A 16,856-nucleotide genomic window follows, 5' to 3' on the forward strand; every position below is an offset into this window, starting at 1 on the left:
TGCTTGGTCGTGCTCTGCAACATGGGTACTCGTACAGATCCCACGAACGGAAATACACTAAGATATCGCCCGCTTTCCAAGGCCCGTAGCATGGATAGTCTTATTGATCTCGTTTAATGTGACGTGAGGCATTCGCCACTGTACTTTAAACAATTCAATTTCCGGCTCCGTCGCCGGATTTCCCACAATGCAATTGTTGTCGCTGCGCGCTCGTATCAAAATTAATTCGTGACGAGCGTTAACAACCACGCGTTTGTAATCCTCGCAAAAGCCCAGCAACCTCTTGAGCGGTACGCAAAAGTGAAGTATCCTTCCGGTATGCTCGATGAAACGTCCCATCCAGCATTCCGCATGAGTTGAGAATCATTATACGATAGCGATACATAGTTCTTGATGGTACTGGTTATTCCAACGTTTCTGTTGCGATCAATCTCCACACCGTTGAGCTCGTATCGAATCTCATCGAACATGAACGCTGCACAATTATTCGCAAAACGTTGCCTGAGACTCGTCATCCCTTTTCTTTATCGTCAATCTTCCTTCAACGTAGAGAAAGCTCTCGCACGGCAACGTGTTATAAATCCTGTTGTTGTATGGGTATTCTTATCTCATCGTTATGTCCAAACGTTGTGTTGGCATATGGATTGTACGTGTGTGTCTCAATCTTGACGACGCTGTCGTCAAAGATCGGTTCACCTCCAATGTTTAAGATATTAGCCATTCGTACGACGAAACCCAATGATTTCAGAAATTCAACGTTCGACGCAGTGAGTTTCTTCTTTGGCGATCGGATTGTCTCTCTAATTTGTTTCTCGTCTGTTGCACCTGCTCAGCTTCGTTCAGTACGAGCATCTCACGTTATCGCTGTCGTCTTCGTACATGCAGTCTAACGGTGATCTCCTCTCCACGAAAATCATCAATCGGCCGTCCTGATCCACGACGCGAAGCGTCAAGTCCGAAATGCTCCGTACGATGATCGGAAGGTAAATGATCTGTGCCGGCGTTTCCGATATCTTATATCCTGGAGGCACACTCGGTGAAACTCGTGTATCGTGTGCACGTACTTGTCGTTGCTGTACGCACCCGCGGTCACGTTACACTCTATGCGAATGATGTTTACGTTGATGATATTTATCGGAACATCCGATTCGTGCCATTGTCGCGACTCCAGCACGCGATTCGCTGAAAATCCCAGCAGCGATCCAATGTTGTTCGGTTTGGTGAAATTTATCCGATAAGCGCACTTGATCTCGCTCTTCATCGTATTGTTATTAGCCCGAATAATCAATGGGTGCGATTCATCTTCGTTTATCGAGACATTATTGGATTGATCCCATAAAAGAGCGCGTTTCAGATACATGTCTATATCACGCAGTTCGTACGATCCTTCGGGAATGGTAATCTCCTTGTCGTCGTCATAGTAGAATTTATTGTTCGACGAATTTACATTCGGTATCGTGTGATAGGTTTCAAAATCTGTCAGACCGAGCTCGTAATCGCCATCGCTCAAATCCACGGCGGGAAAGTAGCTTACCGCGAGGATGCTGCTCTTGCCGGTGAGCGTAAATGTCAGTGACATGTTTGAATGAATACTGAGATTAAACAGCGTAACGCCGGTCTTTAAATTGATTGTCAGCCGACTGTAGAAAACGCAGACACAGTTGTCCACAATTGCTCTGATCGTATCGCTGATATGGCGTGCGATTGTACTCTATTACATTGTTCTTTAGATACTGCGCCAATTCTCTCGGTGGTCGAAGATTGCCAAAACTGTCGAAATATATGGCACGATCTCCCCTCTTCGCGTACGCCACCCAGTGAGTACCCGGTCCCTCAGTATTATCCAAATTCACGATACCGCTTTCGTTTCGACGTACACCGCCGATCGGTAACGAGTCGCGCATGAAAATACCTCGAAAATATGGAATGCGCATACGCTTTGCCAATTGTTGCAGTTGTACGTTGGTAGTTACACCCTTGGGGATTTTTAGCGTCTCTTCGACGTTTTTTTTTTTCTCGAGACTCCCCGTCCGCGTTTGTACGGAGCGAGATAAAGTCCGTGACCTTCCATGGCGCGATTGTGACGTTGCATCTCTTCCAGCTGACGTCGCGCGGCTTTGTTATCGTTCACGGCCTTTGCGACTCCCGCCGCTCCGCCGACCAACGAACCGAGAACCCCTAATAACGGCAGGATCGGTAGGATACCACCGCGTTTCGCTATCGGAAGTATTCGCTTGTTCTTCTTCTTTTTCTTCGTTTTCAAACCCATACCGAGTTTCGTTTTAGCCTTCATGGCCGCCCAGACGGCTGTAGCTGCAGCTCTCTCTCCGAGAGTCGAATCGTTCGCGGTGACACGTTTTCGCGCTTTCGCGGCAAGTATATTGTCTGCCACGTGTCGTTCTGCGAGATCGCTGCTACGCGAGTAGGCTATGTCGTGCTCGCGACACGCTGCGTCCAATGGATTAATACCCTGATCACCTCTTGCCAATCGTGTTTCTAAATGAGTTCCCGGACCGCAAAATTGATAGCCGGGAATGTGTAATTCGATCGGAAGCGCGTTTATCGCGCGATTCAACAGACCTCGACCTATCTTCGGTGGCATTCGCCACAGTTTTTTATCAACGGCGGCGGACCGTCGATGTGCGTTTGCTGACACGACAAATTATAATGTATTAAACAGCGACGGTATTGCTGAACCTCCGAATCTGCCTTGATATGTTCGGGAAGCTTATCCCACAAATAATCTATATGATTATAAAACTGCCGTAGTAGAATGACCTTTGGTATATACTTTAACTGCTCGGCGGTTAAATCGTAAATATCGCTGTTATCCGACACGAGCAAAAACATTTTAAAGACTGAGCATCTCAGCTCTACGCGCCTCTATAAATAGGCCAGCTTTCTCGATACTGTTTTTCATTCGTTGTGGAGGGGAGGTAAAATGCGGTTCGTACGACAATCGCGGACGATCAAAGTGACAAACTTTGACGATAGGATACAGTTAACGAAAGAGGTACGCAAACATGGAGACATGCTACCGATTTCTATACGTGGTATCATCTGCGGTCCGTCGAATTGCGGCAAGACAAACGTCTTGATAAGCTTGCTGGAAAGTCCGCACGGTGTACGTTTCGAGAACGTGTATGTGTACTCGAAATCGCTGCAACAGTCGAAATACCGATATTTGGAGAATATACTAACACCGATAGAAGAAATTGGCTACTTTACGTTCTCGAATAACAGTGACGTCATTCCACCGAGCGAGGCGCTCCCGAATTCTATTTTTATCTTTGATGACGTGGCATGCGACAAGCAGGATACGATAAGAGAATACTTTGCAATGGGCCGGCACGCCGACGTTGACTCCTTCTATCTTTGTCAGACGTATGCAAAGATACCGAAGCATCTTATACGCGACAACGCGAATTTATTGATTCTGTTTAAACAGGATGGTACCAATCTGAAACACATATTCAACGATCACGTAAACACAGATATGTCATACGATGATTTCAGCAAATTGTGTGATACATGTTGGCGACAAAAGTATGGATTCGTGGTGATAGACAAGGACAGCGCGATTTCGAATGGTCGATACAGAAAAGGATTTAACGACTTTGCGATACCGAAACGCGGTTAGTTGTTGTCGACGCGCCGATTGAACAACGTTATCGCAACATGGACAGCGGCGAGGAGATTAGAGAGCGCGAGAGAATAGCAAATCAAATTGCGAAAACAAGCGATTCGATTCGCAAAAAGTATCACGCCTTGAAAACTGGCAAAATGGAGGAAGATATCGCGTTGGAGAGACACTTTAAGCCCATCATCGAGTCTCTAAGGCAGATTGCCGAAAACACCGTTGGCAAAGAATCTGACGTGTCAAAGATTGAGAATGAAACGGTGTGGGAAGACGAAGAGCCAAAGTTCAAACGAAAACGACCAAACGCCTCGTTTAACGACTCTGTAATGGCTTCAACTCCGGTTACGTTGAAACGATCGATAAATGTGCCATCTAATTTGAGCGAAATAACCAAAATTTTACAACCGCATAAATCGAAACGATCGACAGGTCCATTGAATGAACCACCGATAACCTCTGCGCCTTCCGTGCAACCCACAATACTCGAATCACTCGCAAACGAAGATGTTTTCGAAACCACGGATGACTCACTCGTGACGTCCGTTCGACAGCAGTTGCAAACATCTGAGGGTCGAGAAACGTTGCGAGATCACTTTGGTCTATTGGGCCAAAAGTACGTCGGGGCAGTTCTGAGCGGCGATCAAGAAAGCGGTATAGACACCGTATACGGCGTTTATTTCAGCAACGATGGAATGATGCTCGGTAATAAACGTTTTGACGTGAACAACGCGGACAACATAATTATCGACGGCATACGATACGCTGGCACACGCGGTCTTTACGAGTTGATCTTTAAGAAATTTCCCAATGACGATATCTACACGGTAGACGATATGCAAACATACAAGAGCATTCTGTTGACGACGAGTGCTCATAAGCGCAATTATGATGCTCACGCTCGAATAAATGGCAACAGGGGATACAAGTACACACAAATAATCGCACCGTTGATTTCGGGTAAAAAAGCTGGAAAAGGTATACCGCGTGCCATGACATTAAACGGCAGCAAGATCGACCATATAATTGCATCGTCGATTTCGGGTAAAAAAGCTGGAAAAGGTATACCGCGTGCCATGACATTAAACGACAACAAGATCGACTATGTTCATTGGGACGATCCCAACGAGCTTGTAGATCGTCTCCGATTGCTCGAAGCTTCGCGCCTAGCGGGTCACACCGGTCACGATAACGAGATCCTGTCGATTATCGAGGAACTTCGCGAGGCTGGACTTATTATAAATTAAACCGCGCGTCGGCGAGTCGTTCAATCAACATCGAAATGCCGATCAACAAGTTTGGTATATCGCTCGGAAGAGGCGGTGCGGAACCGTACTATCAATGGAGCGGATTAATCAGAAATTACGTGCGCGATAACGCTCTTTGCATGGTCGCCACCGACTTTGACGCGAAATCGCGCAAGATTCGACGGATAGCGCCGCCTGTAGATGATGGCGATGCAGCCAATAAACGTTACGTGCAGCAGAGCGTGCAAATTTTGAAGGATCAGCAGGATGAAATCGAGAGAAAGATGGCCACATTCCAGAATAACGCGCAAATTACCCTAAACGAACTTCAAAAGATGATTCAAGATGTAATTGCGAATCATCGCGAATAGATAAGAACGTACATCTGATCTCTGCGTCAGTTGCGCGTCAGCGTCATGGCTAGTAAGAAGCAATCAACTGAGAAACGGAGGCTGGTGGAAGAACTACACGCTCCTGCGAGAAGAAATTTTTCGCGAAGACGCGTCATAGTGCGCGGATACGATGACCTGTGGCAGGCGGATGTGGTCGAGATGCGTCCATACACGCGATTCAACAGAGGCTACTACTACATACTCACCGTTATCGACGTGCTGAGCAAGCACGCATGGGCCGTACCGCTCAAGGCCAAGAGCGGAACCGAGGTTACTACGGCAATAGCGAAAATAATTCGAGACGGCGGAAGATGTCCGAAAAATCTGCAGACTGACAAGGGCAAAGAATTTTACAACGCAAACGTGCAGAAACTCTTGAAGAAACATAATATCAATCACTATTCGACCTATTCCGTAATGAAGGCATCGGTCGTCGAACGATTCAATCGCACGCTCAAGAACGATATGTGGAAAATGTTTACGCTCAACGGAAATTACAAATGGATCGATTCGCTGTCGGGTCTCGTATCGGATTACAACGCGCGAAAGCATCGAACTATCGGCATGCGACCCATCGATGTTACCCCCGCGATCACCGACAAGCTCCTAACAACGGTGTACAGCCACGTAAAGATCGCTGGTCCCGCGCGATTCAGAGTGGGCGACTCGGTACGCGTGAGTAAATTCAAGACAATCTTCGAGAAAGGATACACGCCAAATTGGACCACGGAGGTGTTTAGAATCGTCAAAGTGCAGAAAACTAATCCCGTGACGTATCTATTGGAAGATTCCTGCGGAAAACCCGTCGCCGGCGGCTTCTACGAATACGAGTTACATTGCGTTGCCAATCCCGACGTGTATCTCGTTGAAAAAGTTTTGCGCAAAAGGGGGGATGAGGTTTATGTAAAGTGGTTAGGATTTGATAATTCACACAATTCATGGATACACAAGAATAATGTATTGTAAAAATTTATTACAATATAAAAACATATTATACATACAAATGAGTCATTTATTTTCATACATATCTAAATGTATTTACAATTGTATTTTACAAAGGTATTTTATAATGCCCCCATGGCAGCGTCTCGGTAGAACCGGGTATAATGTATCGCTTATCATCGTACGGACTTAGAGCTATTTTCGTTTCGGACACGGTGTATACCTCGTGCTGTTTGGATCTTATGCAGGCTTGCTGTCGCGTCATTTCAATTTCGTCGTGCAGACATCGCGTGTAATCGTCGAACGTTATCGACCTGGCTACGACGTTACTCTTAACACCTTTAGCCTTTTTCGTATCTTTCTTACCGTCGACTCGCAAGGCGTACATCTTTGCTCTAAGCCCGACGAATTCGGTCATTATCGCACCGTTATTTTCGTCTTTCATTAAGCCCGGTACTTTTTTATTGGCGAGTGGGATATTGTACGCATTATCGATCGCGTAATCGCTAGTGTCAAATCTAATAATGTGGCGCTTCATGGTGTCATACACATCGTCGCACTCGATGTGATAAATGAGACTGTCCGTATCGGTGTACGTGACTTTACACTTGTCGTGATACAATGGTAACATGTACTCGTGGTGAAATTCGTACAAACATGTCTTGGATATATCGAGGATGCACATACCCACGTAGATTGGTTTGTCGAACTTCACCTCGAGTTTTCGCATTTCTATTGCTACTAAATTCTCCGAAAAGACGCTTCGGCTATGAAAATTTGGTTTCGCGATCATTGCCTCCGCGCCGTATCTACCCTCCCAATGAGTCACGAGTCGCACGTCAACGTGATTGCGCACATTCTCCATGGTTTTGCCAAACACAGCATTGTTCATCAATTTGTATAAATTTTTCTCGAAATCATTCTTGGCCAATGTTCTAAATTTCGTATTAAGTTCTATATAATCGCGAAGCCATGGAGATTGCGCGAATTTCAATATGCGGTGAATCTTTGATATACGGAGACCATGACGAGTGCACTGCTGCAGGTTGCGATAATGTATGACGTAACGTTTCTTATCGTATAATGTTGCGAGGAGCTTGTCCTGCCGCTTACCGGGTGGTTTATCGCGCGTCGGACAGAACGGTAGGTCAGTGTGCGCGTCGTGAAGATGTTGCGGATATTCCAAGTCGACTTCGAGAATGTAGCCTATCGTGGAATCCAACGCGACATCCATAACATTAAAATCGGTCACGTCGTCAACCCATTGAAAATCTGCGTATGGCAATGGTTGACACATTGCCCAGCCGTATAAGTTGTTTACGTCGAAATACATCAGATATGACGACGGTTTCGATGGATCGTACGACTGCATGTACTTGTTGTTGGCCAGCGCGTATCTGTTTGAACATTGACTCAAACCGCCGCGTATACCGCGTTCGATAAACATGACCATGTCAATGTCGGTGAGCAATTCGAAATTGATACGCGTATGCTTCAACATAGCATCCCACGTAAAACCTGGTAGAGTATAATAATACGCGGGATCGAGTCCATAACTCGCGACGCAGCTATCGCGAAAATTTTCAAAGATATCGGCCAACAGCAAAACATCGGTTTTGAGATATAAATCGCTGTAGTCACCGAGCGTTCGAATGGTGAACCGCTGCCAGACGTTGACGGCGTGCGCGTAATCGCTCTCGGATACGGTGCCACCTGTCAATGAACTATAAAACGAGTCGCGCGGTGGTAAACACGAGTCCTCCAACTTTTCGACGCAGTCAATGTACTCGTACGGAAATACGCCTTTTCGTGTCAGCAAATCAAAATTTTCTGCGGATATTTTACAAAATTCGCGTTGCAATATTCGCAGTTTATCCTTGCTGAGATATGATGCCAATTTGTCGAGACTAGCGGTGAGAAACTTGTACGAATCGATAAATCGCAATTTGACGCAAGTTTTCTTATCTTTATCTTCGGTGCTTTTAACGTTTTTCGTAAACGAAATATATTTCTCTTTTGTAATTGGGAGCAAGTCTACATGTCCTTCGTACGCTGTTGCTATTTCCGTTATAATAAAATGCGCGTCATAGCCCGATAAATTATGAAAAACTATGGGAATGCAATGCGAATCTTTATAGTTTAGATTACAGTTTGAGTGCGCGGGACCTCTGTACTGACCGGTCAGATGACAATGATCGCGTACTCGCACGTCGTCTGGCTCGAACGGTTTTTCGCACACGTGACAGTGCGTTGCGCTGTTAAACTTTTCCCACTCGTCTCGCGTGAAATCCGCCATGGGTACATTAGTGGACAAGATTGTCTTTACGTCGTGAGCTAAACGTCTTAGCTCCTCGGCGAACCACGCGACGCACTCCTTATCGCGACGAAACCGATACATTGATAGCGAGTCGTCGTACGAGCAGCGCACGTAGTATCCTATGCTAAATACGCGATGATGTTGATACGTGTACCTGGACGTTTCCGGATCCGCTTCCATCTTCTCCAGGGTACATTCAAGGTCGGCGTATACTATAAACGGAACTCGTTCCTTCCTGCCGTGATTCTTGAAAGCCAACCACTTGTCGTTATCGCTCGGTAACTTGATCGCGCAGTCGTTCATCTCCCGACAGTCGACGGTGTGGGCTTCCAATTTCTCGCTCGTGTAGAAATAGTGCAGACATCTGTAAATAATGAAATTTTTTTTTATATATCTTTCACGTAAAATTATTTTTATTATTTATTAGAATGTATACTCACCGATCGCAAAAGTATTTTTTGTTTCTATTCTTGCTCAATTGCGAGCTCACGAGGCGGGATAGGTTCTTGATCCACGCAAAATGTCCCACGTTGTCGTCGTGCACGTACAGCAGATTTACATGCCTGTCCATCTTTCGACCAGTAACCCGTATTGGCAAGATCGCAAGTTCCTTGTTTTTTTTCTCGATACCGTACACATTGATGGAGATGTCGTTGTGATCTTCAAACCGTTTAATTTGATCCAACGTCATTGGAAATTTAATGTTTGTAAGATTTAGTACCGACGTGTAATGAGGATACGACGATTGCAGATCTGCATTTATTTGGGCTGGATGCAGAGCCGCCATCACTGACCATGCGAAACATGCATTGTCCATTGATCGCACGTTTATCACCGCTCTCTTCAATTTAATTTCTCGCGGTATTTCCACAAGACACCCCGCGTGCAATGGATTATATTTGTTCACATTTACAGTCAAAGTAAGTATACGCGACAACGCCCATCCGCTATCGCGTTCCTGGAATTCCTCCAGCTTTGCTTGGGTAGGCTCGATGACGTGTCGCTTGTACCACTCACACAAATCGGACTCACGGAAGAGTTCATAGTTTCTCGTAGCGATACTTTTATTCGCGCGTTTGTCGCCCGCAACAAATTCACCATTAAACATTGTGTTTATTTTTACATTTTCATGTCGTTGCATGACGATTCGCACATGAATGAGTACAATGTCTCTCGCATCTTTGAGAAATTGATGAGGGTCGATGTGTTTGGAATTTATTACCACACCGGTTAGTATACGACTTTCAAAAGCCGTATCTATCTCACGCCATCTAAGTCCTGTCTCACTCGCACTGTATCCTGCACCCACATGCACGAAACGTTGACGTACCGAATCTTTCAGACCTTCGAGTCGTGCGATACAAGCGACCAACGACTGTTTAAGACCGATCGATAATCGCGGCCGTTTAATTCGACTTTGTTCTTCCAACGATTCGATAAACTCGTCGCATCGTTGCTCCCACGCGGCAAAGTCTTCCCTCGAATTTAAAAGGGTGGATTGCTCCAACAACTCTTGCTCCATGTTCCTCTTTCTACCACAATTTGTTGCACTCGCGACTTCCAGTCCTCGGCCACTGAGCGTATCCCCCAGATTCGTCAATTTATATCCTACTAATAATGCAACGTTTGCTTTTTTATCATATCTAATTTCATCTCAGCATCCGTACGGATGCGCCTTTCGAAAAAAATGCAAAATTTGCAGTTTTACACGTGTTCGATGAAATCATCGCGAGACACGTATGTTCATGAAAACAATAACGCTCCATTGACTTATGCGAAATTGCAAAATTTGCAGTTTTGCACGTGTGCAATAAAATCGTCGCGAAACACGTATGTTCTTGACAAATATATCACATTTAACGTATATGTGGACTGTGGTGGTGATCACCCTGCAGCAGCGACGCTTGGCTGAAATGCAAACTTGCATTTTTAAGATCGCAGAAAAAATATCTGCGAGGATTCTAGAGTCGAGAGTTAATATCAATTTTGTAACTTATCTACAATATATATTTAGGCGGCAGAAAGCGAGTAATTGTAAGATGATTTTGTAAAGGGTTGGCTTCCCTAAAAATGTCTTTCAACCCCATCAGAGGAATAAAGTGCATAGTAATCTAACCTATTTGTATGAATTCTTGTCGACACAAAATTCATGCCACATGACAAATAAATAAGTTTATAATATGGTAAAAAGTTTAAACGATTTTTCTTTTTCATTTACCATTCATCCCATTCCCTGTCATTAAGCTGTCTTCGTTTATCGCTTACTTAAATGTAATATTAAAAAATAAATATCGCGAAGATCCAAACGATTAAATAGCGTGAGCGAGAACGCGAACGGGAGCCGCGAGCGAGAAGACGCGCGCGAACGGGAACGAGAGAGAGACCGCGAGCGAGGGAGAGAGAGAGACCGCGCGAACGAGAAGACGTGCGCGAACGGGAATGAGAGAGAGACCGCGAGCGATGGAGAGAGAGAGACCGCGACCGTGAAGACGCGCGCGAATGGGGGACGGGGCCCGGGGGCGCGAAAGAACATCTACGAGGGGGAGATAACGCGAACGAGAAGACGTCGCGCGGACCAACGCGGTCGTTGCACGCGGACCTCGCGGCGCGGCGAAAACGCGGACCCCCTCTCCCGCGGCGCGGCAAAAACGCGGTACCCCCGCGAAATCCGATACCCGTGTGTAACCCGATACCCCCGCGGCGCCCCGAAAACGGTTCACGATAACGAGATCCTGTCGATTATCACACACACACACACACACACACACACACACACACACACACACACACACACACACACACACACACGCGCGCGCGCGCGCGCATGCACGCACACAGAGTAATTTAGAACTAACATAGTTTACCTACTAAAAAGTCACCACCGAATGTAAAACATATAAGTCAATAGACACAATGGTAAATGGAGATGAAGTCATTCACTATCCGATTGAGTTTCTCAACTCTCTTAACCCTGCAGGATTGCCTCCACATAAACTGAGACTAAAAGTTGGTACCCCGATAATGCTGCTTCGAAATCTTAAACCACCACGGCTTTGCAACGGCACGAGACTGCAAGTTAAGCGTCTCATGCCTTACATCATAGAAGCAACCATTCTGACAGGACCTGCAGCCGGTGAAATAGCATTAATTCCAAGAATACCTATGGTCCCTACGGATTTGCCATTTGCGTTTAAAAGGCTGCAGTTTCCTGTTAGAATGTGTTTCGCCATGACGATTAATAAGTCCCAAGGACAAACCTTCAAAGTAGTTGGCGTAGACCTCAGAAACGAAGTCTTTTCACACGGACAATTATATGTAGGACTCTCACGGATTGGTTCAACAAAGGACCAAACAATACTGATTCCTGATGAGAGCAATAAAACTCGCAATGTTGTTTTCACAGAGGTTTTTAACGATTAAAAAAACAAATCCAATGATCAACTAATAAACAAGTAGAATCAACGTCATTATAGAAGACAGATAAATAAATATATATAGAAAAATATAGATAATGGAAAACAAGCATTAAAGTAACATTGAAATGTGATTTTTGTCGGAGTACAGTTTATAATATACAAATAAAATACATGTTTAGTTCACCTATCTGCAAAAAGTATTCTCAGCGCCGCATTCACGCAAGAAGATGTCTATTAAGGCACAGTCACTTTGGCACAATCGAATTAAATATGATAGACATGCAAGGGAGATATGAAAATATATCCTAATTGATAACAAACAGAATTAGATATATGACAAAATATGTACAATACTTTGTTAAATTTGTTATGCAAAGTGATACAGTGCTACATCGTTTTTTTTATAGTCTCTTTGTATTTTTTAAAGAAATTTTAATCGCAGTCGCAGTCGCATTACTCGTCACGATAATTGTTTGATTATTATAATGTTTTTAATCAGTAAAATTTCAAATTGCTTCTGTAAGTAAAATAAGTATAATTTAAATGTTTGAACAAATGTCTTTTAATTCGTAGATTATCCAAATTTTAGATTAAGATTTATTTGAAATTATTTCAGCAACGAATTGACGCGTATTCTCTAATTTCCTCGATATTTCACTTACCGATTACCGATTTTTTCCATTGGTTTTTTAAGTGAAAAATCTTACCAATTACCGATTTTTTCCATTAGTTTTTTAAGTGAAAAATCGAGGTTATGTGTTCATCGCGAGCGAGCAATCTCAAAATTCCCTAAAAAACGCCAGGGTAAACCAAAGGATGATGTCGCTAATCGGTAAGTGAAATATCGGAGAAGCGGAAATGACTCAATAGTGTGAAACTTGAGTAGAAAAAGACCGGTTACGACATGTTTAATCCATGAAATCATTTATGCGGTCCATTTTGAAATTAGAAACATTTAGTTATGATTCAAATTACGAATATCAATTTCATCCGAAAGTAATAATTTGGAAAATTGATTTAATATGTGATCATTGTTAAGCAAAAAAGTTTAAAACTTAAGCACCTAAAATGTGTTATTCATGTGTAAAAGTTAAACTACCGTCTTTAAATCAACCCGACTCCTTATGGAACTCCTTTAAGAAAAACGACTCCCGGGCGAAGCCCGGGTAACCAGCTAGTTCTTCATAAATTTTTGAGTTTTTACAACAATGTTTATGTTAATTTAAAAAAGGTTTCGCGTTTTATAAATTACATTTTTTAATTTTTTATTTCTTAAAACCTCAGATAGCAGTACTGTGGACACATAGCCCCCATAGACAGATAGCCCCAGTCTCCCCTACATGTACAATAATTTATCATTTTTTATATAGATAATTCGGATGTAGAAGAAATAGAAGACGAAGTGGCAAAAATTAAAAAATGGGCTTTACAAAATAATATTTCTCAAGTAGCACTACAAGAGTTAATAAATATCTTGAGAAATAATCTCTTACCACAATTACCATTATCTGCAAAGTCTTTTATTGGAACGAAATATTGTTTTAATATCGAAACTTTTGATACAGAAGAAGAGCAATATCAAGGGAGCTTTCCAGCAAGCGGCACAAGTCGACACAAGCATCGTTCTATCTTTCTTCTTTGGCAATGAGTAACAATGATAAAACGATACTTGTGTCGATTTGTGTCGCTTGCTGGAAAGCTCCCCAATATGTATATTTTGGATTACGTGAAGGACTACAAAAATGCGTTAATACGGCTTTGCATACTCATGAAATACCTTTGCAAATAAATGTGGATGGTGTACCTGTATACAAATCGAGTCGAAAACAGCTTTGGCCTATTCTGTGCAAAGTTCATCATGACCCAGATATATATAAGCCATTTGCAGTCGGCATATATTGTGGTAATAATAAGCCTAATAATATTAATCAATATTTAAACAAATTTGTTGATGAAATCAATATATTACAACGCGATGGCTTACTTATCTCAAATTGTTTAATGAAACCTTATATTAAATGTTTTATCTGTGACAGTCCAGCTCGTTCTTTTTTAAAAGGGATTAAAGGACACGGAGGGTTTAGTGCATGTGAAAGATGTACCGTGTATGAGAAAAGAATAAGTAATAGGACTGTTTATGATGAAACAGATGCATTAGAAAGAAGTAATGAGAACTTTAGAGCACAAAGTGATTCAGAACATCATATTGCAATCACACCATTACTCGGTATTATTCCAGAAGTTGATATGATTAAATCATTTGTGTTGGACGTAATGCATTTAGGATATATTGGTGTCATGAAAAAATTGTTAGTGGATTATTGGATGGAGGGTAATTTGATGGCAAGATTGAGCCGCATACAAAAAAAGAGCTTTCAAGAAGACTTGATACTATTCGAAAATATATACCAATTGAATTCCAAAGAAAAATTGGTCCTTTAGTTAACTGTAGAAAGTGAAAAGGAACGGAATTTCGATTTTTTTTACTTTATTGTGGTCCATTAGTTTTAAAATATATTTTAAGATCAGAATTATATCAACATTTTCTATTATTACATGTTGCTTTCAGAATATTATGCAGTGATCAATTTCAACAATACAATAACTTCGCAAAAATTTATTTAAATAGATTTTTTCAAACGTTGCCTCTTTTGTATGGATTACAATCACAAGTTTTAAATATGCACAATTTACTTCATATTGCAGATGATACCATTAACATGAATTGCAATTTAAATCTTATAACATCTTTTCCTTTTGAAAGTTACTTGGGTCAAATGCGGAAGTTAATACGTACACCGAACAAGCCTCTTGAACAAATATGTAGACGTTTAGAAGAAAAAAAGTATTTCAACTTAAAAAAACCGATAATACCGAAATTATTTGCTATTTTAAAAGAAAACAATAATTATTTACAAGAGAATATCATTGTTATCGAAAAGATAAAAATACATGGATTATTTACTATCTCTTATAAAAGTCCAGACAATTGTATCCTACTACAAGATAACAGAATATTATTAATAAAAAGAATATTTTATCATGTGCATGACTGTAAAAGCGTGAAAGTATCTGGATTAGTATTAAAGAGAGAGAGGAAATCAGCTGTATATGAATATCCATCAACATCATCGCTATTTCAAATATGGCAAATAAAAGAAATTACTGATGAAATCAAGAGACACGGTAGTGTCTCGCGCCAAGTATACGCGGAGCGAGACCGACCGTGACTCTTTTACGCGACGCGACGGGTTGCGAGTACTCGAGATGTTGAGATCTCGATAACGAGTGAACGGATCAAGTTCTAAATAGGCTTGATCGATAGCTTGGGGTCGATTTGGGGGGGGGGGGGTACGTTCTTTTCATTTTTCCGCTACGTGCCCTACGAGCGGAGATATTGCGACGCAAAGTCGAAATGTGAAAATTTTATTTTAAGATACGTCGTCGTCGTCTACTCACTCACTCATGCCATGTCATCATTTCATTCGCTGGAGTCGCGTCCTTTTCACTTTTTCGACACTGGTGGTGCTGCTAGTATCGCCAGTTTCGATGTATACGTGTGTGTACTGCGCGCAGTGCAGTTGAGTGCAGACAGTGCGTTCAGGTTCAGCGCACTGTCACAGTCAGTTAACCTAACACGGTAGTGTCTCGCGTCAAGGAGTTCGGCTCGAGCTGTGGTACGAGTCGGACGTGTTTGTTGGCGCGCTTGCTCGTTGTGGTTAACCTCACTTATCCGGACCGCGGTGTGCGCGTGCTGCGTTACGGGGGGCTAATATATTAATTCGGGTGGGCCCTCATTAACTATAGTCTCAGTTGCTCCCCTCTCGGAGGGGGAGCGGTACAATTTTGTAGTAAATAGGCTACTTATATGGAAACTTCGGCTATATTAAGTGACACGCGGTCGGTTCGTGACAAGGCCCATTTGGGTGATGAAACTCAGCATTTGTCCAGCAAAAGACTGAAGACGAGCCTGAATGAGCAGGATATCGATACGTTTGTTAAAAATATCTCATCTGTGGCGGATTTTCAAGAGGTGAAGAACCGAAGACACTCCTCCTCTAGGAGGCAAAGAGAGGATGAGTTTCATAAACGACGTAATATCGACATAGTGGATACCTCATCCCAGGATGATATGGAGGTTAACGTGAACTCTAACATTGGAGAATCCCGGAATTTGAGTCGGGAGCTTTGCAATAATATAAGGGATATCAATGATAACGCTCCTCGCTTGGCGCCTGTATATAGAGACTGTGTTGGGAATGTTGGAGAATCACGTGATTCCGACATGATAAACACCAATGTACCTGATGACTCTCAAGTCAATGTAATCACTCCTGCCATTATTGCTTCACGTGATTCCGACATGACAAACACTAATGTACCTGATGACTCTCAAGTCAATGTAAACACTCCTGCCATTATTACTAAGGAAATATATGGGACATTCCACGTCAACTGAGACAGAGCTATGCCCAAAATTTGTCACGACCAAAAAAATCGTTCCTGGGCTCAAAATGTTCGTACTCTCATGTACTTTCGAAGGTCACATGGCGCTTGCGGAAAATTCAAAATGGCGGTTAATAGGGAGCTCATTAACCCCATTAAATATCACATTTCATCCGGAAAATGACGATCCCCAAAATTTGTCACGACCAAAAAAATCGTTTTAGGGCTCAAAATGTTCGTACTCCCATGTACTTTCGAAGGTCACATGGCGTTTGCGGAAAATTCAAAATGGCGGATTAAATATGGCCGCCCGTAAAGAAATGTTACTTGATTCGGATGAAACTCGGTACTAGGGGGTTTTCGAGGTCGCTGATTCCGAATGGGAAGTCGAAATTCGGAAATTCAAGATGGCGGTCAATAGGGAGCCCATTAACCCCATTGAATATCACATTTCATGCG

General features: G+C 42.8%; 1 protein-coding gene across 1 annotated transcript; it reads left to right on the plus strand.

The window, feature by feature from the left end:
* The first annotated feature begins 11,448 nt into the window (after positions 1 to 11,448).
* Positions 11,449 to 11,955, plus strand: LOC139785358 (ATP-dependent DNA helicase PIF6-like). The gene has a single exon (XM_071724527.1). The coding sequence runs from the start codon at positions 11,449 to 11,451 to the stop codon at positions 11,953 to 11,955; it is 507 nt and encodes a 168-aa protein (XP_071580628.1).
* Positions 11,956 to 16,856: the final 4,901 nt, after the last annotated feature.

The sequence above is a fragment of the Temnothorax nylanderi genome, unplaced genomic scaffold (genome assembly GCF_030848795.1).
Source record: "Temnothorax nylanderi isolate EJ_2023f unplaced genomic scaffold, tnyl_v1.0 TNYL_tig0786_pilon, whole genome shotgun sequence".
Classification (NCBI taxonomy): Eukaryota; Metazoa; Arthropoda; class Insecta; order Hymenoptera; family Formicidae; genus Temnothorax; species Temnothorax nylanderi.